Source organism: Mobula hypostoma, chromosome 4, assembly GCF_963921235.1.
Source record: "Mobula hypostoma chromosome 4, sMobHyp1.1, whole genome shotgun sequence".
Taxonomy (NCBI): domain Eukaryota; kingdom Metazoa; phylum Chordata; class Chondrichthyes; order Myliobatiformes; family Myliobatidae; genus Mobula; species Mobula hypostoma.
In genome coordinates, this window is record NC_086100.1 from 16987142 (window position 1) to 17014389 (window position 27248).

At 41.4% G+C, this 27248-nt stretch overlaps 3 protein-coding genes across 5 annotated transcripts in view; 2 read left to right on the plus strand and 1 right to left on the minus strand.

Annotated features, from left to right (window-relative positions):
• LOC134345137 (mediator of RNA polymerase II transcription subunit 12-like protein) overlaps positions 1-27248 on the minus strand; it is a 709294-nt gene that overhangs the window by 271802 nt on the left and 410244 nt on the right. The window lies entirely within an intron of this gene.
• The window catches only part of LOC134345141 (P2Y purinoceptor 14-like), a 40151-nt gene continuing 13118 nt past the window's right edge, over positions 216-27248 (plus strand). The window contains exon 1 of one of the 2 annotated variants that reach the window (XM_063045341.1): positions 216-292. The gene's annotated coding sequence lies outside the window, so the exon portion shown is untranslated. The remainder of the gene's footprint in view (positions 293-27248) is intronic. The other variant, XM_063045343.1, reaches the window with a different exon arrangement.
• Positions 229-14714, plus strand: LOC134345145 (P2Y purinoceptor 13-like). The gene is made up of 2 exons (XM_063045349.1): positions 229-292; positions 13042-14714. The coding sequence occupies exon 2, from the start codon at positions 13049-13051 to the stop codon at positions 14078-14080; it is 1032 nt and encodes a 343-aa protein (XP_062901419.1). The 5' UTR covers positions 229-292; positions 13042-13048; the 3' UTR covers positions 14081-14714.

The window sequence follows — 27248 nt, forward strand, 5'->3', positions numbered from 1 at the left end:
CCTTAGTTGCTTGGAAAATCACCTCAACATTTCAGAAATAGATGTGGGAAGACTTGCAAATCCTTCAACAATTATGCAGTTAGTAAACAAAATACAAAAGCTAAGCACTATAGTCCACTGTGATGCTATTGTGACAGCCAACAGGGAAATGGAAAACCACAGTATGAAACAAGAAACTAAAAACCAATCAGAAGATAACATTGGTGCTAGGGGTTGTGGGGAGGAAGTTTGTATCGCCAGAGCTCTTAGGTACTCAAGAAATAAGGAAAGCTCTCAACCCTTCACACGAATTGTAAGTACAATTTATTAACATTTATATAGTTGATAACGAGGGGTCAGAAGAGAAGGAAGGGAAACATCTTATTCTCAAAGAGCAACACAATTATAACTGTTAAGGGAATGGAAAAATTAATTCGACTTACTCAAATTCTGCATTTAATTGACGGCGAAGGAACTCAAATGCAAATATGGCTTATTGGTATTGGAAAATTCTTTATAATGTGCGATAAGCAAGTTCTGAACAGTTAACCACATAAAATGCCGAAGGCTAAAGCTCTATGATTTTTTTTCTGATTCACATTAACAACCCTCGAGGTAAACAGGATATAATTTCCAAGTCCACTGATGGTGCAAGATTAATTACCAGCAGACAGCAAGGAGGGGAGCAGTAGACTCTTGCAGAGCACTGACAGACTGGAATACTGGGCAGACTAGACGGGTGACAATTTAGCGCAGAAGATCCAAATGTGGAATCTCCGTGGGAAGGGTAGAATGTGCGATAAGCAGCCAATCAGTACAATGTTAAAAGAAATGCAGGAACAGATACAGCGGGGTTATTGTACAGAGACTGAGACAGTTCTTATAAACATCTGTGAAATCTTCTTGCCCACACTGTGTTTTATGGAAGTAAAATTCTCCTCTTTAGCTCTATTAATAAATTCAAAAAGGGAAATTACACGCCCATTAAACACAGTGTAGGCACAAGAAAATTCTTTTTATGGCGGGGCATGGTAGCGTAATGCTAATGCAGCTCCAGCAACCTGAGGTCACTCTCTCTGACCATATGTTCTCGCCTTGACCACGTGGATTTCCTCCAGCTGCTCTGGTTTCCTCCATTATCCAAAAACCATACAGGTTTGGATTAGTAAATTGTGGGCATGCTATGTTGGCGCTGGAAGCATGATGACACTTGTGGGTCACCCCCAGCAATCCTTGGACAGTGTTCTTCCTTGACGCAAATGGCGTATTTCACTGTTATGCCTCCATGTAAATATGACAATCTATGTATTTTTATTTGAGATTAGAGAGGGTAGAGATTAGTTTAATATTCATGTGTATATTGAAGAGACATTTTATAGAGGTATACAAAATCGTGAGAGGTACAGATCGGGTAAATACATGGAGGCTTTTCCTCCTCTGCTTGTGTGAGCCTAGAACGAGAGGTCACAGTTTAAAGGTAAAAGGTGAGATGCTTAAGGGGAACATGAGGGGGAACTTCTTCACTCGGAGGGTGGTGAGTCGATAGAATGAGCTGCCAGTGGAAGTGGTGGATGAGGGCTCGATTTTAATACTTAAGAGAAGTTTGGAAAAAGTACATGGATGGCTGGGCTATGAAGGGCTTTTGTCCTGCTACGGGTACTTGGGACTAGGCAGAGAAACATATTGGCAAGGATTAGGTAGGCTTCAGGGACTATTAGTACTGTAAAGTTCTATGAATTAAATGCTGAAAGTGATTGGAAGTAAATACAAGAAATATCTTCATTTACCCACCATAGAATTGTCCAAGCACTGCACCAAACAGGAGCTAATTAATTACCCAGAAGCATTGTGAAACCTTATGGGGTTACTGGTGTAAACACGCTTCAATTCTTTTCAAGTGAATTAGTCCAGTTATAGAGTCACGGAACACTGCAGCACAGAAACAGACCTTTCAGCCCATCTAGTCCATGACAAACTATTGTTCTGCCTAGTCCCATTGACCTGTAACTGAACCACAGACCTCGATAGCATTGGGGAGAGATAGGAACAGACAAGTTAGAAAACAATTTAATTGGAGGAAGGGGAATTATGAGGCTATCCGGCAGGAAATTGGAGGCTTAAATTGTAAACAGATGTTCTCAGGGAAAAGTACGGAAGAAATGTGGCAAATGTTCAGGAGATATTTGTGTGGAGTTCTGCATAGGTTCGTTCCAATGAGACAGGGAAGTTATGGTAGAGTACAGGAACTGTGGTGTACAAAGGCTGTAATAAATCCAGTCAAGAAGAAAAGAAAAGCTTACAAAAGGTTCAGAGAGCTAGGTAATGTTAGAGATCCAGAAGATTATAAGGCTAGTAGGAAGGAGCTTAAGAAGGAAATTAGCAGAGCCAGAAGGGGTCATGAGAAGGCTTTAGCAGGCAGGATTAAGGAAAACCCCACAGCATTCTACAAGTATGTGAAGAGCAAGAGGATAAGACGTGAAAGAATAGGACCTATCAAGTGTGACAGTGGGAAAGTATGTATGGAACCAGAGGAAATAGCAGAGGTACTTAATCAATACTTTACTTCAGTATTCACTTTGGAAAAGGATCTTGGTGATTGTAGTGATGACTTGCAGCGGACTGAAAAGCTTGAGCATGTAGATATTAAGAAAGAGGATATGTTGGAGCTTTTGGAAAGCATCAAGTTGGATAAGTCCCCGGGACACGATGAGAAGTACCCCAGGCTACTGTGAGAGGCGAGGAAGGAGTTGCTGAGCCTCTGGCGATGATCTTTACATCATCAATGGGGATGGGAGAGGTTCCGGAGGATTGGAGGGTTGCAGATGTTGTTCCTTTATTCAAGAAAGGGAGTAGAGATAGCCCAGGAAATTATAGACCAGTGAGTCTTACCTCAGTGGTTGGTAAGTTGTTGGAGAAGATCCTGACAGGCAGGATTTATGAAGATTTGGAGAGGTATAATATGATTAGGAGCGGTCAGCATGCCTTACGAGCCTGATTGAGTTTTTTGAGGATGTGACTAAACACATTGAAGAAGGAAGAACAGTAGATGTAGCGTATATGGATTTCAGCAAATCATTTGATAAGGTACCCCATGCAAGGCTTATTGAAAAAGTAAGGAGGCATGGGATCCAAGGGGACATTGCCTTGTGGATCCAGAACTGGCTTGCCCACAGAAGGCAAAGAGTGGTTGTAGGCGGGTCATATTCTGCATGGAGGTCGGTGACCAGTGGTGTGCCTCAGGGATCTGTTCTGGGACCCTTACTCTTCGTGATTTTAATAAATGACCTGGATGAGTAAGTGGAGGGATGGGTTAAGTAAGTCTGCTGATGACACAAAGGTTGGAGGTGTTGTGGATAGTGTGAAGGGCTGTCAGAAGGTACAGCAGGACATTGATAGGATGCAAAACTGGGCTGAGAAGTGGCAGATGGAGTTCAACCAAGATAAGAGTGAAGTGGTTCATTTTGGTCGGTCAAATATGATGGCAGAACATAGTATTAACGGTAAGGCTCTTGGCAGTATGGAGGATCAGAGGGACCTTGGGGTCCAAGTCCATAGGACACTCAAAGCAGCTGCGCAGGTTGACTCTGTGGTTAAGAAGGCGTACAGTGTATTGGCCTTCATGAATCGTGGAATTGAATTTAAGAGCCGAGAGGTAACGTTGCAGCTATCTAGGACCCTGGTCAGACCACACTTGGAGTACTGTGTTCAGTTCTGGTCGCCTCGCTACAGGAAGGATGTGGTGCTGAAGAAAAGGTGCAGAGGAGATTTACAATGATGTTGCCTGGATTGGGGAGCATGCCTTATGAGAATAGGTTGAGTGAACTCGGCTTTTTCTCCTTGGAGTGACGGGGAATGAGAGGTGACCTGATAGAGATGTATAAGATGATGAGAGGCATTGATCGTGTGGATAGTCAGAGGCTTTTTCCCAGGGCTGAAATTGTTGCCACAAGAGGACACAGGTTTAAGGTGCGGGGGAGTAGGTACAGAGGAGATGTCAGGAGTAAGTATTTTTACTCAGAGATGGTGAGTGCGTGGAATGGGCTGCCAGCAACGGTGGTGGAGGTGGGCACCATCGGGTCTTTTAAGAGACTTTTAGATAGGTACATGGAGCTTAGTAAAATAGAGGGCTACAGGTAAGCCTAGTAATTTCTAAGGTAGGGGCATGTTCGGCACAACTCTGTGGGCCGAAGGGCCTGTATTGTGCTGTAAGTTTTCTCTATTTCTATGATACCTCTCCTATCCATGTACCTACCCAAATTTCTCTTAAATTTTGAAATTGAACCCACATCCACCACTTCCACTGGCAGCTCGTTCCACACTTGTACCACCCTCTGACTGAAGAAGTTCCCCCTCATGTTCCCTTTAAACATTTCCGCTTTCAACCTTAACCCATGACCTCTAGTTCTAATCTCACCGAACCTCAGTGGAAAAAGCCTGCTTGCATTTACCCAGTCTACCCCTCATAATTTTGTATACCTCCATCAAATCTCACCTCATTCTTCTACGCTCTGGGAAACAAAGTCTTAACCTATTCAACTCTTCCCTATAATTCAGGTCCTGAAGTCCCAGCAATATTCTTGTAAATTTCTCTGCACTCCTTCAACCTTGTTTTCTTCTGTCCTGTAGGTAGGTGACCAAAACTGCACACAATACTACTAATTGGGCTTTACCATCATCTTATAGAATTTCATCATGAAATCCCAACTCCCAACTTGATGTTTTGATTTATGAAGGCCAATGTGCCAAAAGCTTTCATTACTACCTGTGACACCGCTTTCAAGGGATTATTAGTCTATATTCCCAGATCCCTCTGTTCTTCTGCACTTCTCAATGAGCTACCACTTGCCGGGAAATTCCTACCCTGGCTTGTTCTCACAAAATGCAACATCTCACATCCTCTTTCTTCAGTGAGTGAAATAGGAAACAGCAAACTCCTTATTCAAAAGTTGGAGCTGCATTAACTAACAGAATTGAAAGTTACAGTAATATCTAGCTTGATCTCAACCTGAAAGCACGTAGCAGCTGGCTTACCACTGATATAAGCTATTAAATAGTTTCCTAGTAGTCTTAGACCCACGACTTCACAAACCGCCTTGTTATGATCACGCACCCTATTGCCTGTCTGCACTGCACTTTCTCTGTAGCTGCTGCACTTTATTCTATACTGTCTTGTCTTATCTTATTCTACCTCAGCACTGCGTAATGATCTGATCTTTATGAACCGCATGCAGGCAAGCTTTTCACGGTACCCCAGTGCATGCGACAATTCCAATTTCAATTCGTCAAATACATTTGACTCGGTGATAGCTCAAATCAATTACAACAGAAGACAGTGATATCCCAACCCAACCCATTTGGTGAGCAGTTCCGAAGAAGGGTCTCAGCCCTAAACATCCACGGTTCATTCATTTCGATAGGTGCAGTCTCACCTGCTGAGTTCCTCCAGCATTTTGTGTGTGTTGCCATGGAACAATTTGGCCCTTTTAAACAAATAGAGAAACACACTATTGTAGCCAAGGAAGTAAAGTATTTCCAGCAAACCATCTACAGAACAAATCATATTTGAATCTGTATGTAAGTAAATGCTTGGGATGATATATTGTCACAACCCACTTAATATTGCTCTGACTAAAGAAACGTTTCTCTAAAGCTAAACGCGGGATCAAAGCTCTCTGCCAACACAAGCATTGGCACATTTGAACGCAGAGATTCTATAGAAATCTAGCAGAAGCTAATGTTTGTATGAGGAGTGTTTGATACCTGTACTTGCTGGAGTTTAGAAGAATATGGGAGAATCTCATAGAAATTTTTTGAATATTGCTTTTGAACATGGTTGAGTGAACTTAGCCTTTCCTCCTTGGAGTGACGGAGGATGAGAGGTGACCTGATAGAGATGTATAAGATGATGAGAGGCATTGATCGTGTGGATAGTCAGAGGCTTTTTCCCGGAGCTCTAGTGGTTATCATGAGAGGGCACAGTTTTAAGGTGCTTGGAAGTAGGTACAGGAGAGATATCAGGGTGGTGACCGTGTGAAATGGGCTGCCGGCGACATCCGTGGTGGAGGCGGATATGATAGGGTCTTTTAAGAGACTCCTGGACAGGTACATGGAGCTCAGAAAAATAGAGGGTTATGGATAACCTTAGATAATTTCTAAAATAAGTACATGTTCGGCACAGCATCATGGGCCGAAGGGCCTGTATTGTGCTGTAGGTTTTCTATGTTTCTATGGAAAGGCCTAGATAGTGTGGACGTGGAGAGGATGTCCCCTATAGCTGGCGTGTCTAGGACCAGAGGGCACAAACCCAGAAAAGAAGGATATCCCTTTAGAACAGAGGTGAAGAGGAATTTCTTTCGCCAGAGTGTTCAACGTTCAAAGTTCAAAGTAAAATATATTATGAGAGTACATACATGTCACCACGTACAACCCTGAGATTGCTTTTCTGCGGGCATACTTAGCAAATTTGTAGGACGGTAAATGTAAACAGCATCTGTAAACTATAAACATACAGAACTGTAAATTGTAATCAAACTGTGCAAATGCAGATAGGTAATAAATAGCAATAAATAACAAGTATGAAATAACAGGATAAAAGAGTCTTTAAATGAGTGGAGCAACCAAATGAGTGTGGTGGATCTGTGGAATTCATTGCCACAGACAGCTGTGGAGGCCAAGTCATTGGGTGTATTTAGAGCGGAGGTTGATAAGATTTTGATTAGTAAGGCTGTCAAAGTTTACTGGAGAAGGCAGGAGAATGAGAGGGAAAGCAAATCAGCCATGATGGAATGGTGGAGCAGATTCGATGGCCGGTGGAGCAGATTCGATGGCCGAATGGCCTAATTCTGCACCTATATTTTATGGTCTTAAGTTGTTGGGTAACAGATAATAGAACAGCGTATAGCTGTATGTATGAAGAAATGAGAAAGTAGAAACATCTGCACCATCTCACGGGTTTTACTAAACAATTATACCATCCAGACAATACCTTATAATCAAGGAAGCACCATAGTTGTGTAGGATTGAGCAACCCAGAAGGGCTGAATGGCCTAATTCTGCTTCTCTGTCTTACGGTCTTTCCACCTCATTCTCCTTAGGAGAGACTTACTTTTATAATTTGTAACAGAAATTGGCAAATCTGCCATTTCTTTGCCCATAATTTTGCAGAAGTAAGTGTCCTTTATTTACGGGTGTGGTTTCAAAACCTGGGTGTGTCTGCACTCCATGAGGGAAGACAGAACATAGAACACAGGACAGTACAGCACAGGAACAAGTCATTTGCCCATGATGCTGTGCCAGACCAGTTAAACACCCAACTAAACTAATTCCTTCTGCCTACACCCCAAACCATGTCCAAATCTCTATATACTCTGCACACTAAGAGCCCCTTAAGCATTCCTGTCCCATTTGCCTCTACCACCACTCCTTGTAACACATACCAGACATTGACTACTCATCGTAGAAAAACATTCCCCACACATCTCCTTTGAACCTACCCCCTCTCACCCTTAATGGATTCTCTCTCATATTTGACATGGTGACTCTGAGTGAAAGATACTGGCTGTTTACTCAATCCCTTCTCCTCATAATCTTATAACCTCTTTGATCTCCCTTCAGCTTCCATCACTCCAGAGAAAACAACCCAAGTTCACCAGCCTCTTCTAATAGTCCATGCACTCCAATGCAGGCAGCATCCTGGTAAATATTTCCTCGACCATCTCTAAATCCATCACATCCTTCCCATAATGGAATACTCCAGATGCAGTCTAACCAAAGTTTTATAAAGCTGTGACGTAACTTCCTGATGCTCAACTAATAACAGCAAGCATGCCACATCCTGTCTTTACCACCCTATCAGCTTGTGCGGTTTCTTTCAGGAAACTGCGGGCTTGCACCCAGATCATTTTCAGCATCAGCACAGTTAATTGTGTATTGTGCCTTTACATTTGATCTTCCAAAGTACAGTTTCTCACACATTTGGCCAGGTTTAAAAATAAATTGCTAAAAAGTCTGAGGATGTGCTGGGGGCAGTCCGCAAGTGATGTCATTTTTCCAGCACCAACATAGCATACCCATGACATAGTAATCCTAACTTAAGAACATAAGAAATAGGAGGAGGAGTAGGCCATCTGGCCCATCAAGCCTGCCCCGCCATTCAATAAGATCATGCCTGATCTGTCCGTAAACTCAGCTCCATCTACCTGCCTTTTCCCCATAACCCTTAATTCCCCTACTATGTAAAAATCTATATTTTAAATATATTTAGTGAAGAAGCCTCAACTGCTTCCCTGGGCAGAGAATTCCACGGATTCACCACTCTCCGGGAAAAACAGTTTCTCCTCATCTCCATCCTAAATCTTCTCCCCTGAATCTTGAGGCAATATCCCCTAGTTCTAGTCTCACCTACCAATGGAAACAACTTTCCTATTTCTATTTTATATATCCCTTTCAAAATTTTGTGTTTCTATAAGATCCCCTTTCATTCTTCTGAATTCCAGAGAATATAGTCCCAGACGACTCAATCTCTCCTCATAACTTACACGCACACCACGCTGGAGGAACTCAGCAGGTCAGGCAGCATCCGTGGAAACAGTCATAAGTTAACCCCTATATCTCTGGAATCAACCTGGTGAACCTCTGCACTGACTCCAAAGCCAGTATATCCTTCCTCATGTATGGAGACCAGAACTGCACACAGTACTCCAGGTGCGGCCTCACCAGTACCCTGTATAGTTGTAGCATGATCTCCCTGCTCTTGAATTCAATCCCTCTAGCAATGAAGGCCAACAGTCCATTTGCCTTCTTAATAACCTGTTGTACCTGCAAGCCAACTTTTTGCGATTCATGCACAAGCGCTCACAAGTCCCTCTGCACAACAGCATGCTGCAATCCTTCATCATTTAAATAATAATCTGCTCTTCTACTATTCCTTCCAAAGCGGATGATCTCGCATTAACCATCGTTGTATTCCATCTGCCAGACCTTGGCCCACTCATTTAACCAATCTATATCCCTCGCAGACTCTCCACATCCTCTGTACAATTTGCTTTACCACTCAGGTTAGTATCATCAGCAAAGTTTGCTACACTACACACAGTCCCCTCTTCCAAATCATCAATGTAAATGGTAAACAGCTGCGGGCCCAGCACCGACCCCTGCGGCAGCCCACTCACCCCTGACTGCCAACCGGAGAAACACCCATTTATACCAACTGTCTGCCTGCTATTGGTTAACCAATCCACTATCCATGCCAATACACTCCCTCCAACTCCATGCATCCATATCTTATTTATAAGTCTCTTGTGCGGCACATTATCGAACGCCTTCTGGAAATCCAAGTCTACGACATCTACCCGTTCCCCTCTATCCACTACACTCATTATGTCTTCAAAGAACTCCAGTAAGTTTGTCATACAGGACCTGCCCTTTCTGAATCCATGCTGTGTCTGTCTAATGGAACCACTCCTTTCTAAATGTTTCACTATTTCTTCCTTAATGAGAGCTTCAAGCATTTTCCTGACTACAGATGTTAAGCTAACTGGCCCATAGTTGCCTGTCTTTTGCCTACATCCTTTTTAAAAAATAGTGGCGTGACACTTGCTGTCTTCCAATCTGCCAGGACCTGCCCAGAGTCTGGAGAATTTTGGTAAATGATTACCAACGCGTCTACTATAACCTCTGCCAATTCCCTCAGCACCCTAGGATGCATTCCATCAGGACCAGGGGACTTATCTACCCTCAGGCCCTCTAGTTTGCTCATCACTATCTCTTTAGTGACAGTGATTTTACTGAGGCCCTCACTTCCCATTTCGTCCATAACATCTTTCTTTGGCATATTAGACATGTCCTCCATCATGAAGACCGACACAAAATAGTCGTTCAATGCCTCAGCCATTTCCTTACCACCCAATATCAATTTCCCCTTATCATCTACCAAGGGACCTACGTTGACTTTAGCCACCCTCTTCCGCTTTATATATTTATAAAAACTTTTTCTATCTGTTTTTATATTTTGTTCTAATTTACTTTCATACTCTATCTTTACTTTCCTTATTTCCTGTTTAGTTGTTCTTTGTTGCTTTTTAAAGTTTTCCCAATCCTCCCACTACTCTTTGCGACTTTGTACACGAGCTTTTAAGTTGATACTATCTTTTATTTCCATAGTTATCCAAGGCTGTGTCCAAAGATAAACTATCTCGTTATTACTCTTATATTAATCCAATATGTGACAGATGTCATTTTGAGATAGTTTCTCTAACCCACACGTTTTGGTCATGTCCCCTGTTGCAGAAATATTGGAAAGATATTTTTGATATTATTTCAACGGTTTTAAATATAGACTTACAACCGCATCCAATTACTGCTATTTTTGGACTACCAATGATAGATTTAAATAATTTAACCTCTTCATCACGAAGAATGATTGCATTTCTTACTTTAATGGCCAGAAGGTCTATTTTATTGAATTGGAAAGAGATTAATCCTCCTAAGGTATTTCATTGGTTTTCACAAACTATGGTGTGTTTGAATTTGGAGAAAATTAGAAGTGCAGTTTATGACCCTTCCATCAAGTTTGAAAAAACTTGGAGGCCATTCAATCAGCATTTTCACTTAATGTAATATCTTTATTTCCAAACTTATTCTATTTCTCTGTATTGTTGTTGGAGGGGAATGGAGTCGTTGGCACTGAGGTTTTCTTCTTTTTCATTTTTAAGTTCTTAGATTTGCCCAAGTCTTTTAGTTTAGTTGATTAATTTTGTCTTTCTTTTGGGTTGGGGTTTTCTTTTTGGTTTTGTTTTTTTTTCTTTTTCATGTTTTTTTTTAGTTTTTTTTTGATCTGTTTTATCCGTTGTTAGTTTTACATGATTGGGAGCTTTGTCAAATTTCAATATTGGACTTTACAATTACTGTTTGTAAGTGTAACAATTTATCTCCTATTATTTGTATCATTGCTATGTTTTGTTTATATATTCTAAAATTAATAAAGAGATTGAAAAAAACAAAAGTTATCCAAGGCTGGCTCTCCCCACACTTACTGTCCTTACTTCTGACTGGAATATACTTTTGTTGAGCACTGTGAAAAATCTCTTTGAAAGTATTCCACTGTTCCTCAACTGTCCTACCAAATAGCCTGTGCTCCCAATCCACATTAGCCAACTTTTCCCTCATCAACTTGTACATCTTTGGAATGTAAGAGGAAACTGGTGGACTGGTGGAACTGGGGGAAATCCACACAGTCATGAGGAGAACGTACAAACTCAAAGACAGAGGCGGGAATTAAACCCTGATTGCTGGCACTATAAAGCATTATGCTAACCACTATTCTACCATGCCACCATAACCCCCATCTGCCATTTCTTTGCCCATATTTGCAACCGGTCTAATATTTACCAATATCTAATCTATATCCCTTTTGTAATTTTAGTAAACTTCTACAGCTTCCACAACAGCACCAATCTGTGTGGAAACTAGTGGACTGTCAGGGATATCCACTGCATCATATAGACAAATGAAAGAAAACAACAAGGCCTTCATTGTTATTTTACATTTTGATTTTCTTTGGGTGGCAAGCATTATTCCTGGGAAATCAGGACAAGTAGCTTCAAAACTTGTATCTTGCTCTGCAACTGAATTCTTGGCTTCCTCTTTGGGAGACCACAGCCTGTGCAGATCAGAAATAACATCTCCTCCTCGCTAACAATCAACATTGGTGCACCTCAAATGTGCTTAGCTCACTGCTGTATTCTCCCTAAAACCACAAATGTGTGGCTAGGTGCAGCTGAAACACCATCCATAAATTTGACAATGACAGAACTATTGTTGGCAGAATTTCTTATGGCGATGAGGTGGTGTACAGGAGTGAGCTAGGTCAGCTGGTTGGGTGTCACAACAACAACCTTGCACTCAACATCAGTAAAACCAAGGAATTGATTATGGACATCAGGAAGGGGGAGTCAAGGGAACCTACACCAGTCCTCACTGAGGGATCAGCAGTGGAAAGGGTGAGCAGTTTCAAGTTCCTGGGTGACTACATATTAATGTAGTTACAAAGAATGCACGACAGCGGCTATATTTCATTAGGAGTTTGAGGAGACTAGGTATGTCACTAAATACTCTTGCAAATTTCTACTGACGTACCTTGGAAAACATTCTAACTGGTGCATCAATGTCTGGTATAGACGGCCGACTGTACAGGATTGGAAAAGTTATAGGAAGTTGCAAACTCAGTCATCTCCAACATAGATATTAGTCTCCCCAGCATCAATGACACCTTCAAAAGGCAATCCCTCAAAAAGGCCCCATTAAGGACCCCTATCACCCAGGACTTCTCATTGCTACCTTTAAGAAGGTGACATGGGAGCTTGAAGAGGCACACTCAACAATTTAGTACCAGCTTCTTGCCCTCCACTATCAGATTTCTGAATGGACCTTGATGCCATATACACCATCTCACTATTTCTTCTTCTTTTGCTCTCCAAATATATTGGATGGCAGGGTGGAGAAACGTCTCTACCAAAGGAGGTGTAAGGCACTCCTTCCTTCTGCTAGCCGACAGGTCACCCTTGGGCAAGCCCCCCGATCAGGGTCATGTGGAGCCACAGGAGCAGCTGGTGGACGGTCGTATGAGCAGCTGGTACATATCACAAGTCCTGGTTATGTGATCACTAACACTAGGCAGACAATCTTGTAAAGCCACTGCTCAGAACAAGCAAATGGCAAACCACTTTTGTAGAAAAATTTGCCAAGAATAATCATGGTTGCCATGATCATCTGTGTTATACGACACAGTACATAATGCTGATGATGTTTTAATTATACATACATTTTTATTGTAATTTATGTTTTTTAAAATGATTATGTATTGCAATGTTCTGCTGATGCATAACAACAAATTTCATGATACAGACCAGTGACATTAAAATTAATCTTGATTTTGATTCAAATTTTTTAGCTCCAGGAAGTCCCTGGACAAAAATGTTCAAAGTCAGTCCACGCTGTTTAAAAAATGCATTGATGGCACTGTCAAGAACAACAGACAAATAATTTCTTCTATTTGTTTTGCAGCACAAAAATGTATGCCACTATTGACCACTTCAACACGAATACCTCCCATTACATCTCCAACCTGAATAGTTCCTCTGCAGGCAAATGCATACGAAATACACAGGTCACCCAGATTGTGTTCCCTGTACTCTACACCATCCTCTTCATTGCCAGTATTGGCCTAAACAGTCTAGCCATCCGAATATTCTCACAGATACCGAGCAGCTCCACCTTCAACGTTTTCCTGAAAAACATCGTTGCTGCCGACTTTCTCATGACTCTAACACTCCCTTTTAAGATCCTCAGTGATACCCAACTGGCTCCCTGGCGGGTGAGGTGGTTTGTATGTCGCTTTTCGTCAGTGATCTTCTACTTCACCATGTATGTTAGCATCATTCTTCTGGGTCTGGTAAGCTTGGATCGCTTCCTCAAGATCACCAGGCCCTTTGGGAGATCTTGCTTTCAGAAGTCTAGATTCAGCAAGATTCTGTCAGTAGTAATTTGGACCACCATGTTTCTTTTATCTGTTCCCAATATGATCTTGTCAAATAAGGAGCCAACAGCAAAGTTGGTAAAGAAATGTGTGGCTCTGAAAAGCCCAGCTGGAATAAAATGGCACGCCATTGTAAATTACATCTGTCAGTTCATCTTCTGGGTGGTCTGCATAACTATGGTTGTGCTGTACACCATAATATCCAAGAAGGTCTACAAGTCCTATATAAAGTCCAGAAGCAAAGATGGCCAAACCCAGAGAAAGACAAAAGTCAAGGTGTTCCTCATCGTGCAGGTCTTCTTCACTTGCTTTGCACTATTCCATTTTGTCCGACTGCCGTACACGTTCAGCCAGATGGGCAAAGTGAGGGACTGCGGGACACAGAACACCCTGTACTACATTAAAGAGACGGGGCTCTGGCTGTGTGCCTCCAATATCTGTCTGGATCCTTTAATTTACATTTACTTGTGCAAGGCCTTCAGAAGCAAGATAACCAAAAAGCAGGAAGACAGCACAGACATAAAGATGACGTCAAGAATCACCCAAAGCACAGTAAATGAAGATTGAATACTGTAAGAATATCTTCTAAAATGGAGCTCAAATGAAGATCGAATGGCATAAGAACACTTTCTCTAAATGGAGCTCAAAAGGACTTTTCTTCACTTATTTTGTACTTAATGTCGGAGTTTGATTTAAGACCATAAGATATAGGAGTAGAATTAGGCCACTTGGACTATTAAGTCTGTTAGTCTATTCCATAATGGTTCCATTTAATAACAGAGAATGTCTAATTTATTATTCCTCACAGCCCAGTTCTGCTACCTTCTCCCCCTAACCTTTAACACCTTTACTAATCAAGAACCTATCAATCTCCACTTTAAATATAACCAGTGACTTGGCCCTGACAGCTATCTGTGGCAATGAATTCCAGAAATTCACCAAGCTCTGACTAAAGAAATTCCTCCTCATCTCTGTTCAAAAGGAACAACCTTGCATTCTGAAGCTGTGGCCTCTGGTCCTAGACTTCCCTTACTGTCAGAAATATTTTCTCCACATCCACTCCATCCAGACCTTTCAATATCTGATAGATTTCAATGAGATCCCCTCCCCCAGTCTTTCAAACTCCAGTGATTACAGGCCCAGAGCTCATCCTGCATTAACCCTTTCATTAAGGTTGCTGGTGAACGCAGCAGGCCAAGCAGCATCTATAGGAAGAGGCGCAGTCGACGTTTCAGGCCGAGACCCTTCGTCAGGACTAACTGAAGGAAGAGTGAGTAAGGGATTTGAAAGCTGGAGGGGGAGGGGGAGATGCAAAATGATAGGAGAAGACAGGAGGGGGAGGGATAGAGCCGAGAGCTGGACAGGTGATAGGCAAAAGGGGGATACGAGAGGATCATGGGACAGGAGGCCTAGGGAGAAAGACGGGGGGGGGGTGACCCAGAGGATGGGCAAGAGGTATATTCAGAGGGACAGAGGGAGAAAAAGGAGAGTGAGAGAAAGAATGTGTGCATAAAGAGCAGACTGGGAGACCGCTTTGCTGAACATCTATGCTCTGTCCGCCAGAGAAAGCAGGATCTCCCAGTGGCCACACATTTTAATTCCACATCCCATTCCCATTCTGACATGTCTATCCACGGCCTCCTCTACTGTAAAGATGAAGCCACACTCAGGTTGGAGGAACAACACCTTATATTCCGTCTGGGTAGCCTCCAACCTGATGGCATGAACATTGACTTCTCTAACTTCCGCTAGGCCCCACCTCCCCCTCGTACCCCAGCTGTTACTCCTTTTTATGCACACATTCTTTCTCTCACTCTCCTTTTTCTCCCTCTGTCCCTCTGAATATACCTCTTGCCCATCCTCTGGGTCACCCCCCCCCCGTCTTTCTCCCTAGGCCTCCTGTCCCATGATCCTCTCGTATCCCTTTTGCCTATCACCTGTCCAGCTCTCGGCTCTATCCCTCCCCCTCCTGTCTTCTCCTATCATTTTGCATCTCCCCCTCCCCCTCCAGCTTTCAAATCCCTTACTCACTCTTCCTTCAGTTAGTCCTGACGAAGGGTCTCGGCCTGAAACGTCGACTGCGCCTCTTCCTATAGATGCTGCTTGGCCTGCTGCGTTCACCAGCAACCTTGATGTATGTTGCTTGAATTTCCAGCATCTGCAGAATTCCTGTTGTTTGTGTTTAAATTAACCCTTTCATTCCTAGGATCATTCTTGTGAACCTCCTCTATACTCTTTCCAATGCCAGTACATTCTTTCTTACATAAGGGGCCCAAAACTGCCCACAGTACTCCAAGCACAGTCTGACAAATACCTTATTCCATCTCAATGGAATCAGTGAACAGCTGTATAACTAATGGTTAATCTTCTTGCATTTTCGTAGCACCAGTAATCAGAGACAAATTTCTCTAACCAGGGTATATTATCTTAATTAGTATGCTAAGAAGCCATTGTAACAAGCAATAGTTTGTTACTAACAGGGATTATTCATAATTGCATTCAGTGTCTGATGCTTAAAGTGGATATTTATGCTCAAAACTAATATTTGTTCCCTTACAAAATTTCATTTCTTGTGTACTATGGATAGAATATTATTGCACTAATCTATGAGCATGTAACTGTGATCCTACATTAAAATTCTGCTGTTGGATTTGAATTTGAGGAGGTCATACATAAGGGAAATGTATATCATTACACAAGAAGCATTAGTCAGATTTGGAATGTGGATCTGATGCTGGGAGAAGTACCACACACAAAATGCAGGAAGAACTCAGCAGTAAAACAGTATCTATAGTGTCTATGTACTTTTTTCCATAGATGTTGCCTGGGCTGATGAGTTCCTCCAGCATTTTGGGTGTGTTGCTTGGATTTCCAGCATCTGCAGATTTTCTCTTGTTTGTCAGGGAAGAAATACACTCGGTCCACTTTATTAGGTACTGGTGGTCTTCTGCTGTGGCCCATCCACCTCCAGGTTTAATGTGTTGTGTGTTCAGAAACGCTCCTCTCCACATTACTGTTGTAATATGGTGTGACAACATTTGAGTTACTGCTGCCTTCCTGTTTGAACCAGTCTAGCCACTGTCCTCTGACCTCTCTCATTAACAAGGTTCTCTCGGCCATTGAACTACTGCTCACTGGAGTTTTTTTGTACCATTCTTTATAAACTCTAAAGACTACTGTGTGTGAAAACTCCAGGAGATTAATTTCTGAGATACTCAACCACCCCATCTGGCACCGACAATCATTCCACGGTCAAAGTCACTTAGGTCACATTTCTTCTCATTCTGATGCTTGGTCTGAACAACAACTGAACCTCTTGACCATGATTGCTTGCTTTTATGCATTGAGTTGCTTCCACATGATTGGCTGATCAGGTATTTGCATTAAAAGCAGGTGAAATCTAGTGCAAGTGTGATGGGCCAAATGGCCTCGTTCCATGTTATTGTGGCATTTAAGAGGTATTTCTAAAGGCGGATGAAGATGAGAGATGAGGATCATAAGCTGGCAGATAGACTTAGGTTAAAGCTGGCATCACAGTGAGACAGACATGGGGAGATGGCCTGTGCCTGTTCTATCATTCTGAGAGTTCATTTTAACAACTCAATATTTATGTATCACAAAAGAGCATTAAGTGCTCCATTTGACTAGATACTGTAGGAGCAGAATTAGGTCACTTGGCTCCATCATTTGATCATTGCTGATTTATTTTCCCATTCAACCCCATTTTTCCTGCCTTCTCCCCATAATCTTTGACACCCTTACTAATCAAGAACCTATCAAACCCTATTTGAATACACCAATGACTTGTCCTCCATGGCCATCTGTAACAATGAATTCCACAGACCACCGGCTAAAGAAATTCATGCTCTCTAATCCTAGTAAATGTCTTCTGCACCCTCTCTAAAGCTTTGACATCCTTGCTAAAATGAGCCGAACAGAAATGAACACAATAATCCTTATCAGAAGGGATTAATAACAACTAGTTATGATACAATTATGAAAATACAGCCGGGTATATCTGATAAAATTAAAAATGAATGGGAAAGGGAACTTCAACTTCACGTACCTATAGAGAAATGGGAGAAAATTTTTCAATTAGTTAGCTCTTCCTCTATATGTGTTAAACAGATGCTGATACAATTTAAGGTAGTGCATAGGGCCCACATGTCTAAAGAAAAACTAGCTCATTTTTACTCCCGTACAAATCCTATTTGTGACAGATGTCACTCTGAGGTGACTCATATGTTCTGGTCCTGCCCTCTCTTGGAAAAATTTTGGAAAGATATCTTTGATATCATTTCAACAGTTTTGCGTTTTGATTTACAACCCCCATCCTATTACAGCAATTTTTGGTTTGCCAATGATGGAACATAGCTCTTTATCCTCTTCAGCCTGTCGTATGATCACATTTGTTACATTAATGGCCAGAAGGTCCATTTTATTGAATTGGAAAGAGACCAGTCCTCCTACTACATTTCAAACTATATCATTTTTAAATTTAGAAAACATCAGAAGAGTCATTTTTGATCCTTCGGTTAAATTTGAAAAGACTTGGAAGCCATTTATTCAACATTTTCATATGATGTAGTTTGACCTTTTCCGAATCCTTTTTATTAACTTAGAATATATGAATAGAGGAGCGGAGTTGATGACATTAATGAATGTATTCGATCTAATATATTGGTTCAGCCCTGTTTCGTTCTAATTGGTATTTTGTTGTTTTTTTGGGAGGTGTTTTCTTTGTGATATTATTTCTTTTTCTTTTTTTTCTCTTCATGGTTAATTACATCAAGCGCTTGGAAGTTTATTACACTTCTACTATTTGTAGTTTCTCTTGTATATGTTTATTATCAATAATGTAATTCCAATCTCTTTATATCACCACTGTTATTATGTTTATAAAAAGATTAAAAAAAAAAGAAATGAACACAATATTCCAAGTGTAGTCTCACCCGGGTTTCACAGTGCAACTCCTGAGTCATGGTGTCCCTTTGCCTTTCCTTATCAATCTGTTAGAGGTCTGATCATGAACGTTGATATGCTGGCATAATATCCTTGAAGAACAGTACATACCAAAGGAGAAACAGCTGGAGAACTGTCCAACACTAAATATTCCCAAGTAAAAATGCCGAACCTCTTAATCAATAAAAGATATATATTGCAGGGAAGTTTGTGGAGGAATATGAGACATATACACATAACCACAACAATTAAACGTTTACAGTAAATAACCTAATTAATCATGAATTTTCAATTTCTGTGGAGAAACTTTTAATTTAAACCAGTAAACAAACTTTAGGTGGAAAAAAAGCTCCAAGGTATACTAATCACTAACAAGAGGAAATCTACAGATGCTGGAAACCCAAACAACCCGCACAGAATGCTGGAGGAACTCAGCAGGCCAGGCAGCATCTATGGAAAAGAGTATAGTCGACGTTTCAGCCCAAATAGTGATGAAGGGTCTCAGCACGAAACGTCGACTATACTCTTTTCCATAGATGCTGCTTGGTCTGCTGAGTTCCTCTAGCATTTTGTGCGCATTGCTTCGACTGAGTAGGAATCAGAATCAAATTTAATATGTCATGATTTTTTTTGTTTTCCAGTAGCAGTAGAGTGCAATACATAATTGTTGTGTATTTAATATTTGAATAATCTTGTATATATATTATTTGATTAAGCATTCGTGTTCATTTATAAAATTCATTACAATTTATATATATAAATATGGGAATTGCATACATCATCACGCTACCATGCGATTCGTGCGTGCCTCGCTAAAACACGAAGTTAAACTCCCATTTACAGCTCCCATGTCTTCCTTTGATTTAGTTTACTGTTTTAAATCTACAAAACATAACATGGCAATGATGTAGAACCACAGAACCATAGAAACTACAGCACAGAAACAGGACTTTTGGCCCTTCCTGGCTGTGCCGAACCACTTTCTGCCTAGTCCCACTGACCTGCACACGGACCATATCCCTCCATATAACTCCCATCCATGTATCTGTTCAATTTATTCTTAAATTTTAAAAAAGAACCCGCATTTACCACCTCATCTGGCAGCTCAATCCATACTCCTACCACTCTCTGTAAGAAGCCCCGCCCCTAATGTTCCCTTTAAACTTTTCCCCCCTCACCCTTAACCCATGTCCTCTGGTTTATTTCTCCCCTTGCCTCAGTGGAAAAAGCCTGCTTGCATTCACTCTATCTATACCCATCATAATTTTATATACCTCTATCAAATCTCCCCTCATTCTTCTACGCTCCAGGGAATAAAGTCCTAACCTATTCAACCTTTCTCTGTAACTGAGTTTCTCAAGTCCTGGCAACATCCTTGTAAACCTCCTCTGCACTCTTTCAACCTTATTTATATCCTTCCTGTAATTTGGTGACCAAAACTGAACACAATACTCCAGATTTGGCCTCACTAATGCCTTATACAACCTCATCATAATATTCCAGCTCTTATACTCAATACTTTGATTAATAAAGGCCAATGTACCAAAAGCTCTCTTTACGACCCTATCTACCTGTGATGCCACTTTTAGGGAATTTTGTATCTGTATTCCCAGATCTCTCTGCTCTACTGCACTCCTCAGTGCCTTACCATTAACCCTGTATGTTCTACCTTGGATTGTCCTTCCAACGTGCAATACCTCACACTTGTCTGTATTAAACTCCATCGGCCATTTTTCAGCCCATTTTTCCAGCTGGTCCAAGTCCCTCTGCAGGCTCTGAAAACCTTCCTCACCGTCTACTACACCTCCAATCTTTGTATCATCAGCAAATTTGCTGATCCAATTTACCACATTATCATCCAGATCATTGATATAGATGACAAATAACAATGGATCCAGCACTGATCTCTGTGGCACACCACTAGTCACAGGGTTCCACTCAGAGAAGCAATTCTCTACTACCACTCTTTGGCTTCTTCCATTGAGCCAATGTCTAATCCAATTTACCACCTCTCCATGTATACTTAGCGACTGAATTTTTCTAACTAACCTCCCACGCGGGACCTTGTCAAAGGCCTTACTGAAATCCATGTAGACAATATCCACTGCCTTCCCTTCATCCACTTTCCTGGTAACCTCCTCGAAAAACTCCAATAGATTGGTCAAACATGACCTACCACGCACAAAGCCATGTTGAATCTCCCTAATAAGTCCCTGTCTATCCAAATGCTTGTAGATTCTGTCTCTTAGTACTCCCTCCAATAACTTACCTACTACCGACGTTAAACTTACTGGCCTATAATTTCCCGGATTACTTTTTGATCCTTTTTTAAACAACGGAACAACATGAGCCACTCTCCAATCCTCCGGCACCTCACCCGTAGACAGCGACATTTTAAATATTTCTGCCAGGGCCCCCGCAATGTATTTTAAAATGAACCTCATATGACTAATGACCTGTTGAGGCGCAATGAGGAATGGCTAGTGAAATGAAAAAGCACAGCACATGTTCTTTGGAAGGCAAGACACCATCAAGTTTTTAAAAAAAAAATGTCAGAAAATGGAAGAACTCACAGGTGCATAAAAAATGAGAAACAGGTGATAATAATCATTAAAATAAAATGAACTAGCTGGCTACATCAGAAACATGGATGAGTTTGATTATACAATGGGTAACTGGCTCATGTATACTGAGCTAAATGAACAGTATTTTGAAGCAAATGAAAAACCAATGAGAAATGAGTTCCAATTTTGCTGGGTGGATTGGTTTGAAAGGCATATACCTTGCTTCGAAGTTTGACTGCTCCAACCTCTTCAGCAGAAATGAGTTTTGCTGATATTGTGAAAGTAATACAGGGATACTTAAAACTAAAGCTGTTGTTGATTGCAGAATGCTTTAGGTTTCATAAGCAGAGTCAAACAGGGGAGTCCATTTTAGCATATGTGGCTGAATTGAAGATACTATCTGAGCATGGTCAATTCAGTGTTGGGCTTAATGATGCTCTGAGAGATTGTTTAGCTTGTGGAATCTTATAAGAAAGCATTCAAAAATGGTTCCTAACTGAAGCACATCTGACATTTAAAACAACAGTTGAAATTGTTCTATCAATGGAATAACAAACAGAGATGCAATTGAGTTGCAGTCAGGAATGAAATTAAGCATGAACAAAATTGCACCATCTGAACTGAAACCACCAGGGCTGAACAAATTCTGTTACCGTTGTGTTCACATAAACCAGACCAATGCAGTTTTAAAGGCAAAACTTGCAGAAAATGCAACAAAGTAGGGCACATACAAAGAGCATTTTGGACAGATAAAAATAGATAGTCTGCACAGGGAAGAGAAAAGGCTAAAAAGTCAAGTTGCAGTTTCAAAAGGAGCACTAATCGGCATGCTGCATGAAAAATCTGCTACTGATGAGAGTGACACAGGACCGTGTAGACTTGAGACTTAAAATGTGAAAACTAATAATAGACAAGCAATAAAAATTACACTAGAAGTGAATTGAAAATGAATTAAAATGAAATTGGACACTGGTTCAGCTGCTCCAGTCATTCCACAGAATAAGTTTGAACAGCATTTCAGATACTTAACTAAATCCTGCAGACATTCAACTAAGAGCTTATACTGGAGAACAGGTAACTCCTGTGGGAATGACATTCAACAACCAACAAGTCACATTGGGCTAGTATATGGTAATAAGATAGGAGGACCAGCATTGTGGGGTCGTGATTGGCTGAGATAACTACAACTTGGTTGGTGATCCAGCCACAATTTGCATGTCACATTCCCTGCAATGAAGCCAGCTGAAAGCACATTAAGAAAGGTACAGATTGGTGCCACAACTGTCTCTGTACTGAATACCTTGAACCATGGCCCAACAGAGGGCAAACAGATGTTGGTGCCAAACTCTGTACTTCTGTGGATATTGGACCAAGGAAGGACCATACTGCTCATAGGAATGGGGAAACTGACAAAAGCAGTGGTTTGACTACAACACTTTTGATAGGCAACATCTAAGAAAGCATGTGGTGTGTTAATCAGGCTGTCACTAGTGAAATGTGGTTTTGTTTTAAACTGGAAAAGAGTTCAAGAAACTTCAGGGAAGTTACAAGCATTTGAGTTTTGTGAGTATAAAGAACCAGAATCCATTCTATGTGCATAAAGGTTATTGCATGAACTTCAAGTGGGAGATAAAAACCTTCTTGTAAAAACAGATGCAAAGATCAAAGCCCAGCTGGATGAATGGAAGGCCAAAAAGAAAGGGGAAAATAGAGATACAAAAACAGAGGATTTGTCAGATGATTTTGTGGGTGAGGAAACCAAGTGGAAAGATCAGATTGCACAGAGAGCAAGAGAAGGATTAATAAGCGAATACTCCAGCAAACTAAATGCACCTTCCCAAGATCAAGATGCACAAACCAGAAGTAAACAAAAGGAGAAGAAAGGTGTCCAGAGCTGTCAGAACCTCTTACTGGCAGCTTACCCGCTCCCCCCCTCCACCGATCAAGGTCACAGGAAGCCATGGAAACAGGTGGTGGATGGTCGTATGAGCCACTGGTGTATATCATAAGACCTGGCTATGCAACCGTTGACGCCAAGCAGTCAATCTGTGAAAAGTATGGATAATGGCTGGTGTCATCCTTCTTATAAAGACACTGACCAGCCGAAGCAATGGCAAACCACTTCTGCAAAAAGATTTGCCAAGAACAATCATGGTCAATGGAAAGACCCACATCATACAACATGGCACATAACGAAAGGAAAGCGTGGATCACTGAGATTGATGTGAATCATTTGAGAGCTAGTACAGCCTCAATGGGCCCAATGGTCTTGTATAAAATATGAGAATATGATATGAAAATTCATCTTCTACATTAATCTCAAATATGTGGTCCAACTCCTTACTGCAATCTGTAAAGCAGCATTTTTCTAGTTCTTTTTTTACAATTTAGTTCCACTTTCCAGCGCCAGCTGTAAGATCGGGGGTTCAATTCCTGCCACTATCTGTAAGGAGTTTGAACATGCTCCCAGTGACCGACTGGGTTTCCTCCAACATTCCAAACATGTACAGTTAGGATTAGTAAGTTGCAGGCATGCGATGTTGGCGCCAGAAACGTGGGACGCTTGCGGGCTGATCCCAGCACATCTCTGGACCATGCTGTTCGCTGGCACAAAGCGACGCATTCCACTGTATGTTTCGATGTCTCAATGTAAATAAAGCCCGTCTTTTTCTTTATCTATTTGCTTTACTCTCTCATGAGAACTGTATTTTGCAAATGACTGCAAATTCAGCATAATTATCCTATGCAGACACGAGGAAGTCTGCAGATTCTCCAAGAGAACCATCATTTCAACTTGGCGAAACAACCCTGGAAAACGTGGACCACTTTCCATATCTTGGAAGTCACCTCTCCTCGAATGTCGACCTTAATGACGAGATCCAACATCATCTTAAATGTGCTGGAACAGCTTTTGGATGTCTCCGAACAAGAGTCTTTCATGATCGTGACATCTGAACAGACACCAAAATGCTAGTGTACAAAACAGTGGTAATCCCAATGCTCCTGTACGCAACAGAAACCTGGACAACATACCAACGACATCTGAAGGCACTTGAAAAGTTCTATCAATTCTGTCTTCGAAACATCTTAAATATCAGCTGGGAAGATAGAAGAACCAATGTCAGTGTGCTAAATGAAGTAAAAACAACAAGCATTGAAGCCTACGTCATCAAGAACCAACTAAGATGCAGCGGTCATGTTGTTCGGATGAAAGACGAACGTCTGCCAAAACAAATCCTCTACTCCCAGCTTAAAAAAGGCAAACGTAAAAGAGGCAGACAACAGAAGAGATTCAAAGATATCTTAAAAGCCAATATGAAAAAATGTAACATCGACATCAACAATTAGGAAACCAATGCCAAGTACAGGAAGCTCTGGCAAGCCATCATCCAAGAAGGAACAGCAACTTTCGAAGCCAACAGATGTGCAGAATTAGAAGAAAAGAGAAGAAAATGGAAAGAGAGGCAGCAACAACCAAAGCCCAATCTGCCATCTGGAACTACCTGTCCTGAATGCGGTAGTAGCTAAGATTGGACTCATAAGCCACTTGAGAGCCCATAAGTAGATCAACAGAATGAAGACCAACATCCTCGACCTCGAGGGATAGCCACGACGACGACAAAGCCTTTTATCCTTATCCCATGACCTGCAGTTCTAGTCTCACTGAACATTAGAGGAAAAAGCCTGCTTGCATTTACCCTATCTATACCCCTCCTAATTTTGTTTACCTCGATCAAATCTCACCTCATTCTTCAATGCTCCAGGGAAAAAGTTGTTTCTGTAGGTAGGTGACCAAAAGTGCACACAATACTCCAAACTAGGCCTCAACGATGTCCTATACAATTTCAACATATCACCCCAACTCCTTTACTCAGTACTTTGACCTATGAAGGCCAATGTGCCAAAAACTTCCTTTGCCACCCCATCTACCTATGATACCACATTGAAAGAATTATGGATCTGTATTCCCAAATTCCTTTTATCAGACTTACAGGTTTTTGATGCCATTCATTACAATATAGGAATAGGTTAAATAGGTTAGAACTATATGTCCTGGAGCATATAGAGAAGGAGAGAAGATCTTATAGATATATACAAAATTATGACGAGTATAGATGGCGTCCCCAAACTTTTAAGGTTGAAGCAAGGAACACCAGCTAGGCCTCGGTAAGGTGGAAATTGAATGAACAGGCCAGTACTGACGCAGCAGCAACTGAGCCACACTTGACCTATTACACATTTCGAAATGGCTGCTTGTGGTCACTCACCAATTGCACTGAGCATCAATTCTTCATTAAGGGCAAATTTCTAGCTTATATCTGACCAGACCCAGGCATGCTCTCATGCCCTGGGTTGACCACAACTGTGCCACTGAAGCTGATGGCTAAAAAAAACTGTCCGTTGGAGAAGGAGTGAAACAAGGCAATTACTTAAATGATGTTGATGTTTTAAGCATCAACTTCAATCGCCATATAAGGTACTGTGCAAAAATCACATGTAACTAGCTAGGGTGGCTAAGACTTCTGCACAGTACTGTACATTTACATGTATTAGCAACTTACTGCGGTGTGTTGGTCAGGGACATGGCTTGCAACAAATCATCAAATATAAAGAATAAAGAAATATATATAAATATTTAGAGGTTAAAGGACAGCTATAGAACAAAATATGAAAATATAAATACCAACATATATTTACAATGTCAATGTTATAAAAAAAGTGGTTTAATGTCCATAGTGTAGTACAGAGACAGGGGTATTAGACAGAGGTGGGTGGGGTAGCTAACTAGAATGGTTGATCAGATTAATTGCCGGGGAAGAAACATTTAAGATAGTGTTAAGTTTCTAATAGTCCCATAACGCTTTCCAGAGGGGTACATTTGTACTTTTCTAAAAGTTTAATGTCAAATCTCTCTCCAATACCAGTGCAAAGTGATGTTTTATTTTAACTCTGATATTGGTGTACATGGGTGGTGGGGTGGAGATATGTCTCTACGAAAGGAAGTGTAAGGTGCTTCTTCCTTCCAACTAGCCTGTAGGTCACCTTGGGCAAGGTGTAACACCTGCTTAGCCCCCAGTCTGGGTCGTGTGGAGCCATGGGCAGGTGGTGGATGGTCGCCTGAGCAACTGGTGCTTATCACGTCCTGGTTATGTAACCACTGATGGCAGGCAGACAAGCTTGGATGAGTATTGATAGTGGCTGGGGTCATCAGTCTTGTAAAGACACTGCCCAGAAGAAGGCAATAGAACATTATTTCTGTTGAAAAATTTGCCAAGAACAATCGTGGTCATGGGTAGACCATGATCGCCCCATCATACAACACAGCACATAACGAACGAGTGACTGATTTCTAGCTAAAGTGCATTTCTGGAAATAGCACAACAATAATGTAACATTCCATTAACAGGTCCAACTGATAATGTGTCAAATGAAAAGCAAGCATAGGCGTTGAAAACCACAGTCCATAATAAGCAGAAACTATTGTAGATCAAAGAACACCTATGGAGAGGGCAGGATAGTATAAATGTTTGAGATCAGAGCATGTGTCTGAACAAATGCTGAGAGTTCACTTTGTTTACTGATCTTGTTAACAGAGTGGCCACTTTAATAGGTACAGGAGTGGAACCCAGTGTGGTCATCTGTTGCTGTAACCCAACCACTTCAAGGTTCAACGTGCTATGCATTCAGAAAAGCTCTTCCACAGTGTTGTAAATAGATATTTGAGTTACTGTTGTCTTCCTGTCAGCTTGAACCAGTCTGGCCATTCTCCTCTGACCTCTCTCATTAACAAAGTGTTTCTGCCCACAGAACTGCCGCATATGGGGTTCTTTTTTTATGTTTTTCACACCATTCTCTGTAAACTGAAGAGAATGTTGTGCAAGTTATTGGAAATATTTAAAGGATGTTGATTAGTGTGAAGGGTGCCAAAGATTACAGGAAGAAGGCAGGGCAATGGGACAAAGAGGGAAAATAAATAAGCCATGATCAAATGGTTGCACAGACTCAATGGGTTGACTGGCCTAATTCTGTCCTGATGTCTTATGATCATACATCCAACACGGACAAGGAAAGCCTCATTTAATTATCACCTCCCATCGACCCTCAGCTTGGTAATCAGTGCTCCTCTCTGTTGAAACTTAAAGGCAGCAAGGGCCCAGAATGTAATCTGGCTGGGGGGGGGGTGCGGGGGGGGAGGTGGGAACCTGGTC

Coding starts and splice junctions, on each gene's coding strand:
- LOC134345145 (XM_063045349.1), top strand. CDS start 13,049: ATGTATGCCACTATTGACCACTTCAACACGAATACCTCCCATTACATC.